At 57.8% G+C, this 17,144-nt stretch overlaps 5 protein-coding genes across 5 annotated transcripts; 3 read left to right on the top strand and 2 right to left on the bottom strand.

The window, feature by feature from the left end:
- Nucleotides 1-698: 698 nt before the first annotated feature.
- On the top strand, nucleotides 699-1,486 carry FA10DRAFT_289401 (hypothetical protein; the record flags this gene model as incomplete). Its single annotated transcript, XM_025524287.1, has 3 exons — nucleotides 699-941; nucleotides 1,009-1,318; nucleotides 1,377-1,486. The coding sequence occupies 3 exons, from the start codon at nucleotides 699-701 to the stop codon at nucleotides 1,484-1,486; spliced, it is 663 nt and encodes a 220-aa protein (XP_025374011.1).
- A 308-nt stretch (nucleotides 1,487-1,794) lies between these two features.
- FA10DRAFT_269914 (MFS general substrate transporter) lies at nucleotides 1,795-3,808 on the bottom strand. Its single transcript, XM_025522928.1, has 3 exons — nucleotides 3,146-3,808; nucleotides 2,499-3,081; nucleotides 1,795-2,440 (listed from the first exon to the last, which is right to left on the bottom strand). Exons 1-3 carry the CDS (start codon nucleotides 3,689-3,691, stop codon nucleotides 1,905-1,907), a joined length of 1,665 nt encoding a protein of 554 aa, XP_025374010.1. The 5' UTR covers nucleotides 3,692-3,808; the 3' UTR covers nucleotides 1,795-1,904.
- A 337-nt stretch (nucleotides 3,809-4,145) lies between these two features.
- FA10DRAFT_269913 (GroES-like protein) lies at nucleotides 4,146-5,506 on the top strand. The gene has a single exon (XM_025522927.1). The coding sequence runs from the start codon at nucleotides 4,198-4,200 to the stop codon at nucleotides 5,308-5,310; it is 1,113 nt and encodes a 370-aa protein (XP_025374009.1). The 5' UTR covers nucleotides 4,146-4,197; the 3' UTR covers nucleotides 5,311-5,506.
- Nucleotides 5,507-6,391: 885 nt separating this feature from the next.
- Nucleotides 6,392-8,238, top strand: FA10DRAFT_289398 (hypothetical protein; the record flags this gene model as incomplete). The annotated part of the gene is made up of 2 exons (XM_025524286.1): nucleotides 6,392-6,885; nucleotides 6,942-8,238. 2 exons carry the CDS (start codon nucleotides 6,392-6,394, stop codon nucleotides 8,236-8,238), a joined length of 1,791 nt encoding a protein of 596 aa, XP_025374008.1.
- A 360-nt stretch (nucleotides 8,239-8,598) lies between these two features.
- Nucleotides 8,599-16,187, bottom strand: FA10DRAFT_304700 (hypothetical protein; the record flags this gene model as incomplete). Its single annotated transcript, XM_025525381.1, has 3 exons — nucleotides 15,041-16,187; nucleotides 11,539-14,988; nucleotides 8,599-11,474 (listed from the first exon to the last, which is right to left on the bottom strand). Exons 1-3 carry the CDS (start codon nucleotides 15,744-15,746, stop codon nucleotides 8,599-8,601), a joined length of 7,032 nt encoding a protein of 2,343 aa, XP_025374007.1. The 5' UTR covers nucleotides 15,747-16,187.
- Between the last annotated feature and the right edge of the window lie 957 nt (nucleotides 16,188-17,144).

Here is a 17,144-nt window from a genome sequence, read left to right as displayed (position 1 = left end):
GCCAGATATGGCAGCCTCTAATCTCCGCCGACTAAGAGATCGATTCAGGCATGAAGGAAGGGGCACTGCTCCCACGCTACACATCAGCGCTCCATAGCAGCCGCCAATCTGCACCACCAGGAAACGTGCGGCAAGTGCCTCTGCATTTTGGTTCGCAGAGTGGTAGTTGAGCACGAGATTGGCACCCTGTGACGCAAACGCCTTGGCAATTTAGGCTCCAATGCCCCCCCGAGGCGCCCGTGATGAGGACGTTGCGGTCCTCAAGACTGAAAGGCATGGCAATGAATGGCAGTGTTCTCTTCAGAGGAGACACACGTCTTTACGGCGTTGTTTATCTTTGTTCTGACCATGAGCCAGCGCAGAGGTCGTGACGCTGAGCACACATCTTCATCAAGAGAGAGCCAATAGCACGCAGAGCCTGCTTATTCCTCGAGAGATCGAGCCAGCCTGAATAAGGAGGTGACACGTCCGTAGACTGGAGACACGGCGAAGCTTACGTCCGTTGGCGCCGCGGCGTGGGATACCGCGCTATGCCGCGGCATGATGTGCTCAACAGCATACCAGTTCATGCAAGCCTCAACTCCGAGCCGGTAGGGAATTGAACGCCGTGCGTCGCGGTTGTAGCGAGGCCAGAACGAAGGCTTATAACGCCAGAGGGGCGGGCCTCTAGGTAGGACTGAGAGAAACACCGACTTACCATGACGCCAAAAGACCCCCATGAAGAGATGCAGTATGGCATGGAACGGATCCACAACGCGATCCGGGTGGCCTACGAGCAGATCATTGCCGTGGCGCGCGAGAGGGACGAAGCGGAGCTCAAGCGCGACCTCAGCGCTTGGCTCGGCTACGTAGGCGCATGGGTAGAGCTGCTGAGCCACCACCACGACGTGGAGGAGAAAGCCATCTTTCCACGGCTCAAAGAGAAAGGCTGCTACGTAGAGGTAGAGATTCATGTCTTTCGCTTGCAGGTACATGGCTGGACCTGGCTGACGCAGAAGATCTGACCAGTCTGAGATCGAGCAGCACCGGGCGCTCCATCGGCATCTTGACGCCATGGAGGCCGCGCTGGCCGCATGGAAGGCCAATCCCGCCACGTACTCGTCTGCACGGCTTGTGAGCCTATTCGAGGCCGCCGACAAGGATCTCTTTGAGCATCTCGACGACGAGGTCAACAAGCTGCTCGACCCAGTCAGCCTCCGGAAGCATCTCAGCGCGCAGGACGTCAAACACATCAACGATGTGGCCCGCAAGGAGGCAGGCAGCATTGGGAACCCGACTCTGGACCTGCCATTCCTTGCTGTGCACACGCCTTCGGGAGGTGAGAAGCCAGACGTGCGAGATGTCCTCTTCAGTGAGCTGAAACCGTGCCCAAGCAGAGCACAAGAACTTTCTCGGTCTGCCGCTCCCCGTTCGATACATCCTGCTGCCCGTTTGGTACTGGCAGCGGTCGCAGATCTGGAAGTATGCACCCTATGGTCTCTTCTAGCCTGATTTCAGTCAGCAGCGGTGCTGCCTTATATGTAGCGTCTTGAAGCCGGTGTGCGAATCGATTAGCTTGACGTAAAGCAGCTGGGTGATGATCGAGATTGAGACAAGAGGCCGCCTTTCGGTCGTAGCCTATCCTCGACAGGCCGTAAAAGCTGTCTGGCACAGGAAAAAGGGGAAAAGCGTCGATATGAGCCTACCTGCAACCGTGATGAGGGTGCAAGAGGCGGGGCACCAATTCTACGACCTAGATAGAGAAGCACTACAAGACTCCTGGCCCAGCTGCCAAATGGTCGCAGGAAGTAGTGGGTGGAAGAAAAGGGGTTATGTATTTGTTGCAGGAATGAACTCTCAAATCAGTACTCGGACTCGACTCTAGTAAAAAGAGTAAACAAGGCAGACGGGCGGAGACGGAGAATCTATTGGATGGCAGCCTTGCGGGTTAGCTCCATGCCGAAGATGGCGAGGAAACCCACGGCGGCGACAACGGCCGACATGATGAACGGCTTTGTCACGGCCTCGTTTGCGGCATCGACGACTGCCGGGAGCAGGGCAGGCGGCGTGAAGCCACGAAAGGCAGAGACACCATGGCCGATGATTTCCTCCACGTCTGCGCCTGGGATGTGGTCGAGGTAGAGGACAAACTTGTTCTGGAAGAGGGCCTGGCCGACGCTGACAAAGATTGTGCCGCCAAAGACCTGGAAGAAGGTGACGGTGGAGCTGCCCACGGGAATGTCCTGGACCGCGAGTGCGTTTGAGCTGGCAATAAAGGGAAGCATCCACGCCGTGCCTGCACCAATGCCGGCGAGGAACTGGGTGCCGCACCAGAACGCTTGCGACGAGTCGGGCTTGAGGTAGGACAGCGAGGCGCAACCGAGCGCCATGGCAGCTGTGCCAAAGAAGAGCAGGGGAATGTAGTGTCCTGTCTTGTTGACGATGGTTCCAGACACGGTGACTAAAGAGACCTTTGGTAAGCAAGAGAAGGACGAGGGAGGAAGCGAGGGTGGACCCACCTGCAAAGATGACAGCAAAGACCAGAGGAAGCGTCTGAACGCCCGAGCGAATGGCGCTGCTGCCTCGGACAGACTGGAAGTAGATCGGGGTGTAGTACAGAATGGAAAAGTAGGCGGCGGCGACGGCAAAGTTGACGATGGAGCCAAAGCCGACCGTCCGGTTCCTGAGCAGGCGCAGTGGGATCGTTGCATTCTCGCCCTGGAAGTACTGGTCGACCCAGAAGGCCAGGCAGAGGACGACAAAGCCGACGATGAGACCGATGATCTTTGAGTCACTCCAGGGGTACTTGATGCCGCCCCACTGGCAGACGAGGAGGATGCAGACGGTGGCGCAGAGGATGAGAACCGTGCCGAGGTAGTCGATGTGAGCGATGCGCCTGTACCAGACCCTTTCTTGTTTGTACGACGGCAGTGTGAAAAAGAAGATGATGAAGAGGACGACGGGTGCGTAGATGACGAGATTGATCCAGAAGCACCACTGCCAGCCTGCCGATCCGCTCGTGAAAGCACCGCCGATGATGGGGCCCAGGCACGCTCCAATGCCGTAGATGGCTCCCAGACTGCTCGTCAAGAGCGGGCGAATCTGTTTCGGATGGATGACGCGGCGGTGAGCAGAGAAACACAAGCAGACTCTTCCTTTGGCTCACCTTGAGTGGTGCGATCATCGTGACAATGACAAATGCGCCCACGTAGAGGCCCGCCAGCCCAGCGCCGGCCACAGCCCTGCCCCCGATGAAGGTGTTGGAGTCCTTTGCAATGGCGCAGATCAGCGAGCCGAGCTCAAAGATGAAGCAGCAGACGAAAAAGACCCATTTGACTGAAAAGAGGCTGTAGAAGCGGCCGGCCATGGGCTGAAAGGCGGTCGAGGTCATGAGGTACGCAGAGGCATACCAGCCGACGTCGGAGAAGGAGTTGAAGTCGTTGGTGATGACGGGGATGGCCGTCGATACAATCGTCTGGTCGAGGGCGACGAGGAAGATGACGAGCCAAAGCGCGACAATGACGAGCCAGAAGCGAAGGCCGGTGGGTCTCTTGGTGTCGTCGAGGCCTGTGTCACCGCTTTCTTCTTCCTCTTCCTTTGTCGAATGCGCCGAGCCGATGGCCTTCTCGCGCTCGTGCTCCGAGGCTGCAACCGTGCTATTTGCGGCTTCCTCGAGCTCGCGAGGCGTTGTAGTCTTGAGTTCCTCTGACATGGCAATAGATCAAGACCGCGAGAAAGTTGAGAAGAGACGAAGCAAGCGCTGGAAATGGACCCCAGCTCGGCAGTTCATTTATACACTGACGACGGGAGGAGGCTCCGTGCTTCTCCGTCTGCGCTCTACTCATTTTCTTCTGAAGGAGGCGGACGTACGACGCGGAAAGCAAAGCGCCCGGCATGCCGCGGGAGCCATTCGGAACGGGATGCCGCGGCAGTGGTTTCGCCTCTCCGCACACCACTACATGCTCCCGCACATAGCTCGCTGCGTACAAGACTCCGCTCTTAACCATGCCCGTGCTGCTCGAGCACCATCCGGATGACCTCAGCGCTGCTTGGAAAGTAATCCTTCAGCTGCCATGTCCGACTTGAGCCCAGGCCAGCTGCTTCTTTTAGGCGTTGCGCAACGGCGGAGATAGCGCGAATTTCCGTTCCGCGACGCCTACTTTCTTCTCGCCTCTTTCAATTTATAGAGAGATGAGAGACTAGGTGAAGAAGCCGACGATGCGCGCACTCACCATCGGCCAGGCGCTGGGCGAAGCGCTTCTGCGCCGAGACATGGCCGTGCCTCAACCCGGTCACGGTCAGCTGCTGGTCAAGGTCCTCTTTGCGGGCCAGAACACCACCGATCCCTACGTGCTGGACGCGACTGCATCGTCTTCCTACCGCCATCCAAGCCACATCCTCGGAAACGACTTTCTCGGAGTGGTTGTCGATGGGAGCAGAGAAGCGCTGGAGCGGGTGCCGCGATCCGCCAGGGTGTGTGGGTGGGTCATGGGCGATACCTCCGTCGACGGAAGCTATGCCGACTTTCTCGTCTGCGATGCAGACATGGTCGTCCGCGTCCCTGACGATGGCTATGACGACAAGGAGCTGGCCGCCTTGCCATTCTGCTTCTCAACAGCGTTGCATGCTCTCACATCAAACCTCCGTCTAGATTTGAACCCCAAGCAGAAGAATCACGGCCAGCCAGTACTGGTGTGGGGTGCAGGTACCTCCTGCGGCGCGTACGCGGTGCAGCTTTTGCTTCTTTCCGGCCACGAGGTTTTGGCAGTGTCGGGGCCGGAGTCAAAAGCGACGTTGCAGCGGCTCGGTGTCGAGCACGTCTTTCCCCGTGCTGCCATCGAGGAGACCGTGCAGAGTATCAGATCACGATGGCCGAGCCTCAGCCACGCTCTCGACTGCTTTGCTTCGTCGCAGTCCATCGATGCATGCATCCGATGCCTCGGCAAGGACGGAGGATTGCTCCACGCGCTGTGGCCCAAAGATGCTTGCGTCCAGCAGCCCGCAAATGTGGCCGTCAGCTTCGATCTTGTGCACTGCATGCACGGCAAGCGGGTTCCCATCCTCGACATGCTCCAGCCTGCGCCGTCGGAGGCCAAGCTGCAACGCGACCGCGCCATGGCCACGCAGTGGTTCTCCTATGACCGCGGTGCGCTCTACCGTCTCCTAGTCGAGAAGCGCATCACGCTGTTGCCAGTGACGGAATGGGGTGCCAGTCCCGGATTTGGCTCGCTTCAGGGCCTCGAGGGCGTGCAAGAGGCTCTCCATCTGGCAGCAAAGGGCAGACTGCCGTCTGGGAAGATTGTACACCGTATCGCCTCGTCCAACGGCTGATGTGGGCTGTTGCTTGTCGATGCTGTGCTCAGACTTCGCTCTCATCGTCTAGACTATCACACTGCAGATCATGCAATCGATAAGGTGTTGGTGCCTGGCGAACAGAACAGGTCACTGTCTGCAGTAGAGAGCTAGTACCGCCTGCCTCCGAGTGTGTCTTCAAGCAGATCTCCCCAGTGCAAGCTAGTCCAGATTAACACTCGGTCGGCTACGTTCCTATTTGACGTGACTGCGTTAGCATTTCATTTCCGCGGGCTGGGAAAGCCGAGGCCCACTACACTACTACTAGATCGGGACCTCCACCCCGAACGTGAACACCGCTGCGTTGTTTTGGACATGCGTGGCTCTGTTCTCCGGTGCTGGGGGGGATCTTCCTCCCAACCTCGAACGTCCGGTCGCAATGATGACCAGGCCGGCAGGAAGAGCCAGGATCAGCTGCATTCCTTGGTGAGAAAGCACCGCTCCGTCCGCCAGCCTCGATGTACGCCTCACTTTGCCATCCCACAGCCGCAAGAGAAAGTCAAAATGTGACGAGCAGATGGTGAGCAGAGCGACTGTGTCGCTGCCCCGTCCTGCGATTTGCTGATGTTCTCTATCTGTCAGCCCTGCTCTTCTTGCGTCCTCCGGCGCACAGAAGACCGATGCGATCTTCCCGACGGGTCTCCAAGTCCAGTCCCGAGGAGAGCTCGCCATCACCACCTGCCACTTGTAAGCGTCGACTTTCAAGCACACAAGAGGAGTCGCCCGTCCTCCAACAGGGATCGGCAAAGCACTGTCTCCGCAGCCGAGTCGATTTCTGCAACGGCCCCTATTGCAGAGTTTGAAAGCCTCCGCAAAGGGCTCGCCCGTCTCGAGAACATGTTCAGAACCCAGGCGGGCAGTGTCTCAGCGACGCCTCTGATCCATTCCTCTCCGCTCCCAGACCGGCTTGAGCATCTCGACGAGGTCCTTGCCATTCTTCCGTGCCAAAGCGATTGCGAGATTCTGATAGAATACCTTCTTCAAGAGGTCGGTCCACCAGTGCTCAGCTGAGCTTGCTGCCTTTGTCTGACGGTCTCTCTTTTTCTTGCAGGCTGATTGGATGGTGGTCAGCATCAGTCACCAGCTGCTCCACCCGATCTGGTCTCGCTTCGTCTACGGAGGCCGCGTCACGCACTCAGAAAGCGTATTGCTCGTTGCGGTCATCGCTGTTGCGGCGCTGCTCCTCAACGAAGGCCCACACATCTACTACTCGACCGCGGCACCACTAGCGCCCCTGCATGCCGTGCTGATCAGACACGTCTTTGACTACCTCGCGACCCAACGAGTCGCTTCGCCCTACAGCTCGTCCGGGTCAGCGCAACTCTCCCCACGCGACAGCCTCCATGAGCTCCTCATCTTTGCGCTCACCTTCGACTATCTTCCCTCGGCCGGTCAGGGCAGACCGCAGGACTGGCCACTTGTGAAAGACTACATGTACGAGATCATCGAGGCATCGGGCTTCATGGACGAGCGCAGCGCCTTTTGGCAGGACCTGAGCGACGCCGAGGTGGAGTGCGCTCGGCGGCTGATGTGGCGCTTTGTCATCTGGGAAAGGTGAGCAGCTGGCATTGACGCGGTCTGTGAAGCTTGCACTGACGGATGTGGAACAGGTGGTTTAGCATGTACGTCAAGCGTGGCAGTGCTAGCCGCATTCTCGAGGCGGACGTCACGGTGGCTTATCCCCGATGGACGAGCACGCCCCTCTCGGCGCCCTTTTGTGCTGCGCCAGGCGGTAGCGCAGTCTGCGGAGAGGAGCCAGCTGCCTTCAAAGTAGCCACGAGGAGCGTCCCTCGCGTGTTCAGACTCAAGCAGCCGCACGAAGTCGACGAGACTCCCGTCCTGTGGGAGCTGATCACCGGTCTCTCTGCTCACGTCGCCGCCGTCTCCGACTACGTCTCTGACCTCGAGGCGCTGCGCAGTCGAGGACGGGGCAGCATCGCAGTGGGCCACGCTAGCGAAGCACTGCTCCATCGCTGCATGCGGCTGTGCAACGACATCCGACAGTGGCAGCACAGCGTCAGTGTCCAGGGGAAATGCAAAGAGCCGGACCACGTCGATGCGAGCGACTACTTTGCCTGCCGAAAGGCCAGCCAAGCCTCCTTTTTGCAGGTCGGGTGTCGACAGGTGCTCAACATCCTTCTCAGTGCATGGGTGACGGAAGAGACGAGCATGGGGGAGCTGGGCTCGCCGCTACTGGCGCAGCTGCAGCGCGAGGCCTTCAACAATGCCAAAGAGGCCGTGCGATCAATCGAAGTCACGAGGACGCTGCTTTCGTGCGGCAAGGTCATCCAGATGCCCTGGGCAGCCACTGCCTTTTTCAACGCAGCCACCACCCTGGCGATCCCGCTGCTCAGCGCGTACAGGGGAGACGCGGTCGTCAATGATGCCAATGCCAAGGAAGCCCCCCCGCGTACCGGTAGCAAGGCCAGCGACACCACGTCCAGACACGCTGCAAGCACCGCCACACCCACCTTTGCTCACTCGGTGCTGAGCATGGAGGAGATACGGACACTGGCCCCGGACATCCTGCGCATCCTCGAGATCCTGCCGCTGTGCAAGGCCAGCCCGCTGGGCGCCGAAGCGAGGCAGCGGCTCGCCATGCTCGTCGACACCTATGGGATCAGTCACAAGCACTCGCTGCCGCAGGAAGAGCCGCTGCCACACGCAGTCGACGACGTCTTGGGCGCGCACACTTTGCGCTCAGCCATTGGAGTAGGAGACGACTGGAACGCCGCGCTGTCCAATGGCCATCTCCCTCAGGCCAGTGCCGGCCAGAGCCCTGATTTTGGTAGCGTCGGCATGTGGAAGGACGCGCGGGGCTATACCGTCCTGGACTCGCTTGTTGCGCTCGACGATGCGTGGTGGGAGCAGCTCCTTTCGTCAGCAGACGATGCGGTCGCACCATGAGCACTGCGTCTACGTGGTATCACGCGCCCGCCGCTCGAACGGGTAGTGGAGCTCCTTGTTCGAGCTCGAAGCACCTTGTCTTCCCTCGGACCTGCTTTGGCTAGAACAGGCCTTCACTATAAAGATACGACCATCCCTGTTCACTTCTTTCTTCACATGACTGAATAGACCTTTGAAAGATGCAGCATAATGCGACCGGAGGGAGGAGTCTTCAGCACCCAGCCTCGCACCGTGTCGACGAGAGCCTTCGTCATGCCGACATGTGCATACAAGGTGTTCGGCATGCTCGGCGTCAAGCAGTTGGCGCAACAAGATCAGACGGTACAGAAGAGAAATTTTTCATTGGAGGAATCCAAGCAACTACTCGGCGCCTACGACCGAAGCCATGTACGTGACGAGGGGCGAGATTATCTGAGAATATTTGCTGGATTTGTAAAGCGCCGGGAGTAGCGTCTTGACGTTGTCGTTGACAACTTGAAACACTTCCTGGCGGCTTTTGCAGCCCCGAAGGAGTGGCTCCAGGCTGGCCACGATTTCCCAGTTGGCAGAGGCGTCAAAGCCGGCGGCCTTTTTCTTTGCCGGTGATGCATCGACGGAGACGACGGCGGCCGCGGTGATCTTTTCGGGGATCCGGCTGACGTAGGTGCACCGATGCATCACCCGCCATGCCTGTGTCTTGCTCACCATATCTGGGTTGGCCTTGAGCCGACGAAGAACGGCGGCATCGGCGTCGTTGCTTTGCAGCCAGGCATCGTCGACGACAGAGTTGAAAAAGGCCTGGACGTTGTCATTGTTCGGTTGCAGCAGAAAGGACATCCACCGATAGGCATCGACGCGACCTGCTATCTTGGCGTGCTCTGAGTCGCGGATGTTGCACGGCCCCGGCAGCTCCGTCTTGAGCTCGAATCCTTCCGAGGAAGTCTTGGACTTTTTCTGCGTCACCTTGACCGACGACTTGTAGAGATAGTCGGTGGTTCCCTTCATGTAAAAGGCAGGCCCCTCGGTCTCGCCCTCGGTGGAAACGCCCGCGTCTACATTTCTGCTGTAGTCAAGGCCAATCTCTTCGGTGAAGCTGTCCATGGTTGTGTGCGCTTCCGTGTAGGTGCCACCGTCGGCGGTCCAGACGTAGGAGTTGCACAGGTTTCTTCGCGTGCTCGTCTTTTGAGCATTGACGGGTACCTTGCCACCGGCTTTCCAGATGCTATTGAGTTTGAGCTGCTGATGCGAGCCTTCGCGCTGTGCTTCATCGCGCTCAATCTTTGTCCGGATCCGGTACGCTTCCACGGGCTTGTAGAAGGAGAGATCATTGCTGCTGCCCGCTGTCGCATTGGGGTAGTTTGTCTCGTCTGCCTCCAAACCGTACTTGCCGTCAAGACAGCCCTGCTTGGAGTAGTTTGGGTTGATGTTGAACACGACGAGGTTGCGGTCTCGCGGGATGTCTTGGTTCGGCTGCAGCTGGTACGACACAACGGGCCCGGTCTGTCCGCCTCCCAGGATGAGGCGAAGCGCAAAGAGATCCGCAACCGACGATTCAACGAGGGCGATGCCGACATTGTTTGGCTTGAACCTCTTCTCTGCTTTGTCAAAGGAACCCGTCAAGGCCATCGATGTATCATGGGTCCTGGTGGTCGTTTCTTCACGCTCGAATGATCGCAGGTCGCTGCCCGTGCTCTCAACGGATGCCTTGACCGAGGCCCCAACTTTTCCCTTGGTAAGCTTCGTTTGCACAGCCAGACCCGCTGAGACATCCCAAGCGGCACCCATTCCGTAGCTGGTCTCCACGGAGACCCCATTGCTGTCTTCGTCAGAATAGGCATATTCGTGCGTCACGGTCGATGCCCTTGAAAAGACAATCGATGACGACGGCGCCTCTCCTTCCGGATCCTGGTAGTTTTCGGCCGGCACGGGGGGCGCACCTTCGATGAAGCCAATCAGCGAGGGGGCCGTCTGCACCTGGCTCATCCATTTGAGATCCGTGGCGCCAATTTTGAATCCGGTGACGAGATTCCACGCATGGGAGGCCTCATCAATAAAGGCGTACGCACGCTTGTAGCTGCCGCGCAGCTCTCCCAATGATGTAGTGTCCATGCCCGCGTACTCGCACACCGTCGGGCTGCTGTATATAAAAGCGCCCTTTGCATCACCGATGTCTGGATCCAATGCCTGCCGAACACAGGGAGCATCCTTTCCCACTGGCGCGCTCGACGCACAGCGCGCAATAGCGACCGTACGTAGAGCGCTTAGATGGCTACACGTAGCCGAAGCATCCTTGACCACCAGTTTATCGTCTTCCTCGTCATCAAAGGAATAGTAGGCCTTGAGTGACGACGGCTGGTCGCTCAGGCTCGTGTTCATGTTGTCGACAATGGCCGCGCGAGTGCGCACCTCGTCCCAAATACGCAGCTCGTCGAGCTGTCCTGTATAGTAATTCTCCTGTGCGAGGTACCGCAGGTTGCCATTGCCCTGGAGGTGGTTGCCCAGGGTGATCTGAAATGGACCAACAGGCTGCAAGAGACGGATGTTCTCTCCCGTCGCTGGCAGTTCTTCCCCCTTGGCCTCGCTTCCGTTGACCAGACATCGCAGCAGGGAGTCGGACACGAACCGAGCGGGGACCCGTTTGGGCCGGCCCACGAGCTTGGCGTCGTTGCGCTTCTTGTCGTCAAAAGCCACTGTGCTCTTGGTTTCTTGTTCGTCAAAGTACCATGCCGAGATGAGCGACTTGTCTTCTCCTGCACCTCGTGCCAGTGCTTGCAGATCCAGCTTCTCCAGTGCACTCGAGTAGATTTTGACGTGGCCAATGGTGCCCTTGAAGCCGCTGGATGCGTCCTTTGTGGAAGGCGTGCCGCCAAGCCACATGCTTGCATGCTCTTCGGCCGAGATGGGCGAGCAATTTTCTGCACCCCCATCCCAATTGGTCCATGGGTCCCCCCGGAGATAATTGACAAGATCGACATAGGTCTTTACGCTACCGCGCGGAGGGACCTTTTTGAGATCATCGGATGGGCCGAGGAGTGCACGCACATCGAATTCCTGGAGTCCCCAGTTCTCTCTGATCGGTTTCGTCTGTCCGCTTTCGTAGAGACACGCACCCAGCAGGAGGACCTTGACAGATTTCTTCTGGTTACTGTCAAACTCTTCAAAGTGCTTGCGTCGAAAAGCAAGCTTGTAGGCCGTCTTAGGTTGCAGAGCAAGATCAATTGTTACCGTTTTCATCGTCGCTGGTCTCTCGCCGTTTTCTAAAGAGCAAAGAAATGCTCACTTCAGAAGATTACCGTCGTACATCTTTCTCTCTATACTCACGACAATCAAAACTGATGACTGGCTTGCCGTCAACAAGAAAAATGCGGATCGCGTGGCCGTGTTGCAGCACCGTCACTTCGCCCCCCTGCTTCTCGTCGATGGACAGGCTCAGTGTGATAGTATAGGAGGGCGATGTTAAGTCTTGCGCCGTGCCCAACGTGACGTAGTTGCTCCCATCAAATTGCAGGTCGGTGGCCTTCTGATGCATGAGTGCGACGTGGTTCCATCGCTTAAGCTGGAAAGAGCTGTGTGAGACAGCAAGTAGATGGCTGTTGATGTTGCAAACCAGCTTGTAGCGCTCCTTGTCCACTTCGACCTGGTTGACAACGGCGACGACTGAGGTACCTTCGCTCGCTTTGTCGCACCTGTAGGCCAGGACTGTCGATGACTTTGCAATCTTGTCGCAACGCAGCCACGTCTCGACCGTCAGCGCCTTTGTGGGCTCCGTGGGCAGTACACTCTTCATCGAGGTCAAGGCATACGTGCCCGTCATTTGCAAGGCGGTTGACCGTCTCGGCGACGACAGTGTTGGCACAGATTTCTCACCACTGAATGTCACGGGGATCGTGGCAGTCTTTACTGGCTCGTCCAGCAACTTGTCCATGAAAGTGGGGTCATCCTTGTCCAGCGGCTTTTCTGGTGAAGAAGCAGGCGGAGTGCGGCTGAGGGAAATGAGGGCCGAGCCTTGCTTGGTGTCGTCTTCCTCTATGCCGGAGACGGCAAAGAGATGCTCTTGGTCGTAGTAGAGACATGCAATGTCAGCTTCCGCCTCGAGTAACGGTGCTTTCCCGTCCTTTCCTGACGTTGGCGAGTGGTACGGCGGCCACCACACTTTGATCTCGCTCTGACCACTGCTGACGGCATCGACGGCGGTCACAAAAATGTCGTCGCTCACGAGGCTTGCGCAGGCGCGGATGCTGACTTTCAGGGGCTCGGCAAGCACCACGGTGACATGATGATTCTTTTTGTCAACAAGGTCGCCTTTGAAGGCCTTTATTCGGCCCAGGCTGATCTGTTCCTTTTGCTCCCCATTGACTATGTTGATGATGTCCCTTGTGGCCGTTGGGAGCGCACGCCAGCCTTCAACGACCTTCGTGCCATTTATTGTGTTTGCGGTAACCTGGACGTTGATCACTCTCTTGTCTGATGGGTTGTCAGCGATGGAGATCACGTAGCTTTCTGCCGTGCGCAGACGAGGCAAGACACGTAAATTTCCGATGTCGTGGAAGGTAAGAGAGCGACTCGTCGAGTACATCACTGCCGAGAGACCCTGGATTTTGGAGCGGTAGTAGATGCTGAGTGTACCGACGGCAGAGTCAAAGATGGCCGTTGGGTTATCATCACAGCTCAGTCTTCCGGCATCATGAAGGCCAAAGAAGACCGGATGGCCCTCGGCGCTCGTGGAGATGCATGCCGCGGCGGGCAGCGCTACGGTTGAGGTCTTGTTGGCCGCCGGAGCGGGATCAGGAATCAAGGAAATCAGGCCGGGCCAGTCGCAGAGGCTGCCATCATCCAGCAGCACGACATCAAACGTTGCAAGCTTGTTGTCCTTGTTGGCAGTAATGAGCATGACGAGGAGGATTCGCATCGTCCGCTTCTGCTTCTTTCCGTCGTCTTTGGCCGCCTTGCTATCGCCTGCCTTGTTGATACTGATCTGCTCAGAGTAGCGGCACACAGACAAGCCGCCTGCAACTTTCATGCCGCCGCCCAACCGGATCGTGCGCCGGTTGAGACCCGTCGGGGGAAGCAAGGGTGCTTTGGACACGGACCATGTGCAGGAGCCTAAAAGTTTCAGATGATTTGCGTTGCTACCCGAGTCGTACGCAAAAGTGCCCGAGCCCTCGTCAAGGTGCCAACAGGCCTCGAGCATGCTGGCCTGAACAAGCCGCAAACCGCATCGTGCTTTAATGGCCGCCGCCGAGAGCCCCGTCCTCCAGAGTCGTACCTCATCGAGCTGCCCAATAAATCCAGGCGCGATGTGCGAAATCTTGCCACCCGTGTCGATGGCTTCTGGCGATGATGCCTCCTCCTCCCCATCGAGCACGACAGTGTACTGCCATGAGCCTACGACCTTGCCCTTGCGTCTCGAAAGCGCCACATGGTGCCATGTCTTGCGCTGCAAAGGAACGGCGATCCGTGCCACTTGCGTCCCTTTCACGTGCAGACACAGACAGAGGTCAGCATCGATGAACAGCCGCGTCGGCGTCGGCGCTTCACCTGCGACGAGCAGGTCTTGTGAGCTGGGAGAGGCGGGCACAATACCGCTGCCTGCGGTACCGTTGACAGCAGAAGCAATAGTCGCGGTACTCTTGGCTGCAGTGCCGTTGGCTGCAGTGCCGTTGGTTGAAGTGCCATTGGCTGCAATGCCGTTGGAGTTCGGCGCTTTGGCAGATGCTGCGGCCGTTGTCGTGGTCGTTGCTTTGGCCGTCGCTGTGGCTGGCGCTGTGACCGGTCCTGTTCCTGGTGTTGTGGTTGGTTTTGGAGTCGGTGCTGTGGTCGGTGTCTGGCCTGATGCTGTGGTTGTTTGCGTCGGTGCCGCTGACGATGTTTTGGCCGGCGCTGTGGCCGGCGCTGTGGTCGGTGCTTCAGCCGGTGCTGTGCTCGGTGCTTTGGCCGGTGCTACGGCTGGTGCTGTGACAGGTGTTTGTGACGATGTTGTTTTGGCCGGCACGATGGACGGTGTTGCTGACGATGTCTTGACCGGCGCGGGGGACGGTGTTGTGGCCGGTTTTATGACATTGGTCGAGGATGTGTTACTGACGACACTTGGCTCATCGCCTAGGCAAACCCACGCCTCGAAACAAAAGCCGGCAGCAAAAGTCTCTAGATCAATGGGCTTCGTCAGCTGGAGACCGTTCCTGGCCGTCGTGGAGATGGCCCGTTCGGACACTCTCTTTTGCGTAATGACTAGCTTCTTGTTTTTGCCGCACGTCGCACCTGCCTTGCCGACGGCTGCCGTGCAGACACCCGGCTGGCTGTCAAAGATGCGTGGATGGTCGTTCTTGCACTCATAGAATCGTTTGCCGTGCAGATCAAACAGCCCAGACGCCGAGGCGTCTACGGTGACGACGTCAACTTGAGTCTCGTCCTTTTGTCCCAGCACAAAGAGCCACTTGCGCGTGTCGGGCGCAGTTGTCGGGTTCGACACGACGGAGAAGCGCGCGTGGGTGAGCTTGCCGGCAAATTGCAAGACGAGCGTCGGCTCATAGAAAGGCACATTATCGATGCTGCGCGCACCCAACGTGTCCTTGTCGTTGGCCGGCAGTGCCCGCTGCCCAGATCGCCGAAAGCGCGACTCGACGACGCGATCCAGGCGGCCTTCGTTGAGGACAAAGCGGTCGCAGAGGAGATGCCCGTTGAGCAGGCCGTCGAGGTCCGAAGACTGCACTTGTCCGTTGGCACACTTAGTCTCTGTACCCTGGCCGGCTCGAAACAGGTAGATGTACTCCCCTGGGCAGGTCGATGAGTAGAGGAAAATATCCAGCTGTGAGAGAAGGCTCACCATCGCTGAGGACCTCAAAGTGAAAGTCTTTGACGTCGAGATTTCCATTCTCGCCCCTTGGCATATACGTCAAGCATTGAGTGCTTGACATCCACTGATCGACCTTGTCGTCGAGCGGAAAGCCGGCAGAGTCGGTGGGGCTGCCCGAATTGTCGAGCGTGGGAACAATGTATGTTGGCACCGCTTCCTGGCCCACGATGCGCACCTCGTTGGGAAAGGGGACAAGGATGGGATCGGCGGACCAGCCTTGGGCGTCGAGGCGGTCACCTGCACGAGTCTTGCCCCCGACCGACTTGCCCGCAGGGGGCTTGTCGTCGGCGCTGCTCGATGCCGATGGCTGCAGGACCACGTACTCAAAGATGGGCACCTTTTGCATGTCATTGCTGGCTTTGGAGTCAGGCGTCACCGATTGCACATCTGTCTTCGGTTGCACATCCTTCTTCAACTGCGCATCCGTCTTCGGTTGCACGACCGTCGTATTTGATTGTACGGTCGTTGTATTTGATTGCACGGCCGTCTTCAGTTGATCATCCGTCTTTGATTGAACGGCCGTCTTTTTTGCCACCCGCGCTTGACCCTGTCGAATGGCAAAGGCCACAGGCACGCCTGCGTGGGTGACAAGACGAGTGGTGAGATAGGTGCCTGGAGCACGCTGCGATCCCTTGTACGTCGTTCGGTTCAGATCCTCTTCGAGGGGTAGAGACATGTTTTCAATGCGTTCCTAGGCGTGGGAGCAGGTGGCAATGTTGTTCCAGAATAAGGGGCTTTATATCTACTATGCATCTTGTCACAGAATTCTGCTGTGGCTGAGTCGACCGTCCCATCTGCTCGAAGATGCGGAGTGTGAAATGATGCCTGAAACCGTGTAGATATTGTAACTAGCCTGATCAAGATACGGCTTTAGCTTTGATGAGCATGACCACTAGATCGAAGAGGACGTCACTCTGACAAGGTGTGGGGTAGGGTTGACACGGTCCCGCGCGGGAACGATGGATGTCAAGAGCATGCAAACATCCCCACGCACAGAACGTGTAGAGGATCCTGTCCACGGGCCTCGACCAAGGCCAGCTTGAAAAAGCATCGTCCCGTTGCAGCGGAGCTAGAACCTTCCGCGTCCCGGGGATTTGCTAAAAGCCTGTGGTTGATATCTTGCTGTCGTGTGCGTTGCGGATTGGCCACATGCGGGGTTCCCGAGGCTAAAGCAGACTATTTTCGATATAAATTAGGGCCCTATCGCGTTTCCTGTTGCCTCAGAGCCCTTTCACTCTTCGCAATGGCGCCTACTGCAGTTGCTACGAGTTCTCCTACAGTTGCTTCTTCTACAGCTTCTTCTTCTCCTCAAATTACGGTGAAGAACGACCCAAGGCAGAAGCCCCGACGATGCTGTATGGCCGTCATCGCTCAAGACGACCAGCGATGGCAATACGGCGACATAATTACTTATAGAATTCTCGACGGAGCTGAGCTGCCGGTCGCTGTGGACATTGTGGACAAGGCAGCGTCGGCTTGGAACTCGGTACAGACGCAACTCACCCTGACACAAGCCCGAAAAGATACCGCGACACCCCATGTGCGTGTGCAGCTCCAGGGCGAACAGCCATTTGCCCGAGTAGTCAAGAACAGCAAAGACTCGACGGCCAACCTGTGCCTCGGTCTGGGAGGCTTCACCAATGGAGATGTTTTTGGTGCCGAAGACATAAGGTGGCTTGCCATGCACCTCTTCGGCCACGCATTGGGCCTGTGAGTGCGCTGCCTGCCGGTCCATGCTGGCTTGGCATTCACTGAATCCATTTCTAGCGGTCATGCCGTGCCAAGTGTGAAGCCAAACTGGAACGAGGCAGCAGTCAGGGAGCTGTGCCGAAGGATCATGGGCGGAGATGATGGCGAAAAGGCTTACACCCAGCTGGTCAAGCCGCCAGGCCCTCTCAGAGACGCCGCATCCATCATGACCCCTGATGTGCCCCGTTTTCTACTTCTTCCATCCGGCACCGAGCGTCTTGCCATCAGCGGCGTCATTGACAAAGAGGCCAGCCGAGCCGTCGTAGAAGGCTTAATCGCTCCCAGGACTCTTCTCAATACCATCCAGTGGCCAACCAATGACAAA

Source organism: Acaromyces ingoldii (assembly GCF_003144295.1).
Source record: "Acaromyces ingoldii strain MCA 4198 unplaced genomic scaffold FA10scaffold_9, whole genome shotgun sequence".
In the NCBI taxonomy this organism is placed as follows: Eukaryota; Fungi; Basidiomycota; class Exobasidiomycetes; order Exobasidiales; family Cryptobasidiaceae; genus Acaromyces; species Acaromyces ingoldii.
Note: the sequence above shows the minus strand (reverse complement) of the source record. Positions and strands in the feature narration are given on the sequence as shown.

Coding starts and splice junctions, on each gene's coding strand:
- FA10DRAFT_269914 (XM_025522928.1), bottom strand. CDS start 3,691: ATGTCAGAGGAACTCAAGACTACAACGCCTCGCGAGCTCGAGGAAGCC. Junction 3,082..3,145: donor CGATGATCGCACCACTCAAG/GTGAGCCAAAGG, acceptor CATCCGAAACAG/ATTCGCCCGCTCTTGACGAG. Junction 2,441..2,498: donor CTTTGCTGTCATCTTTGCAG/GTGGGTCCACCC, acceptor AGGTCTCTTTAG/TCACCGTGTCTGGAACCATC.
- FA10DRAFT_269913 (XM_025522927.1), top strand. CDS start 4,198: ATGCGCGCACTCACCATCGGCCAGGCGCTGGGCGAAGCGCTTCTGCGC.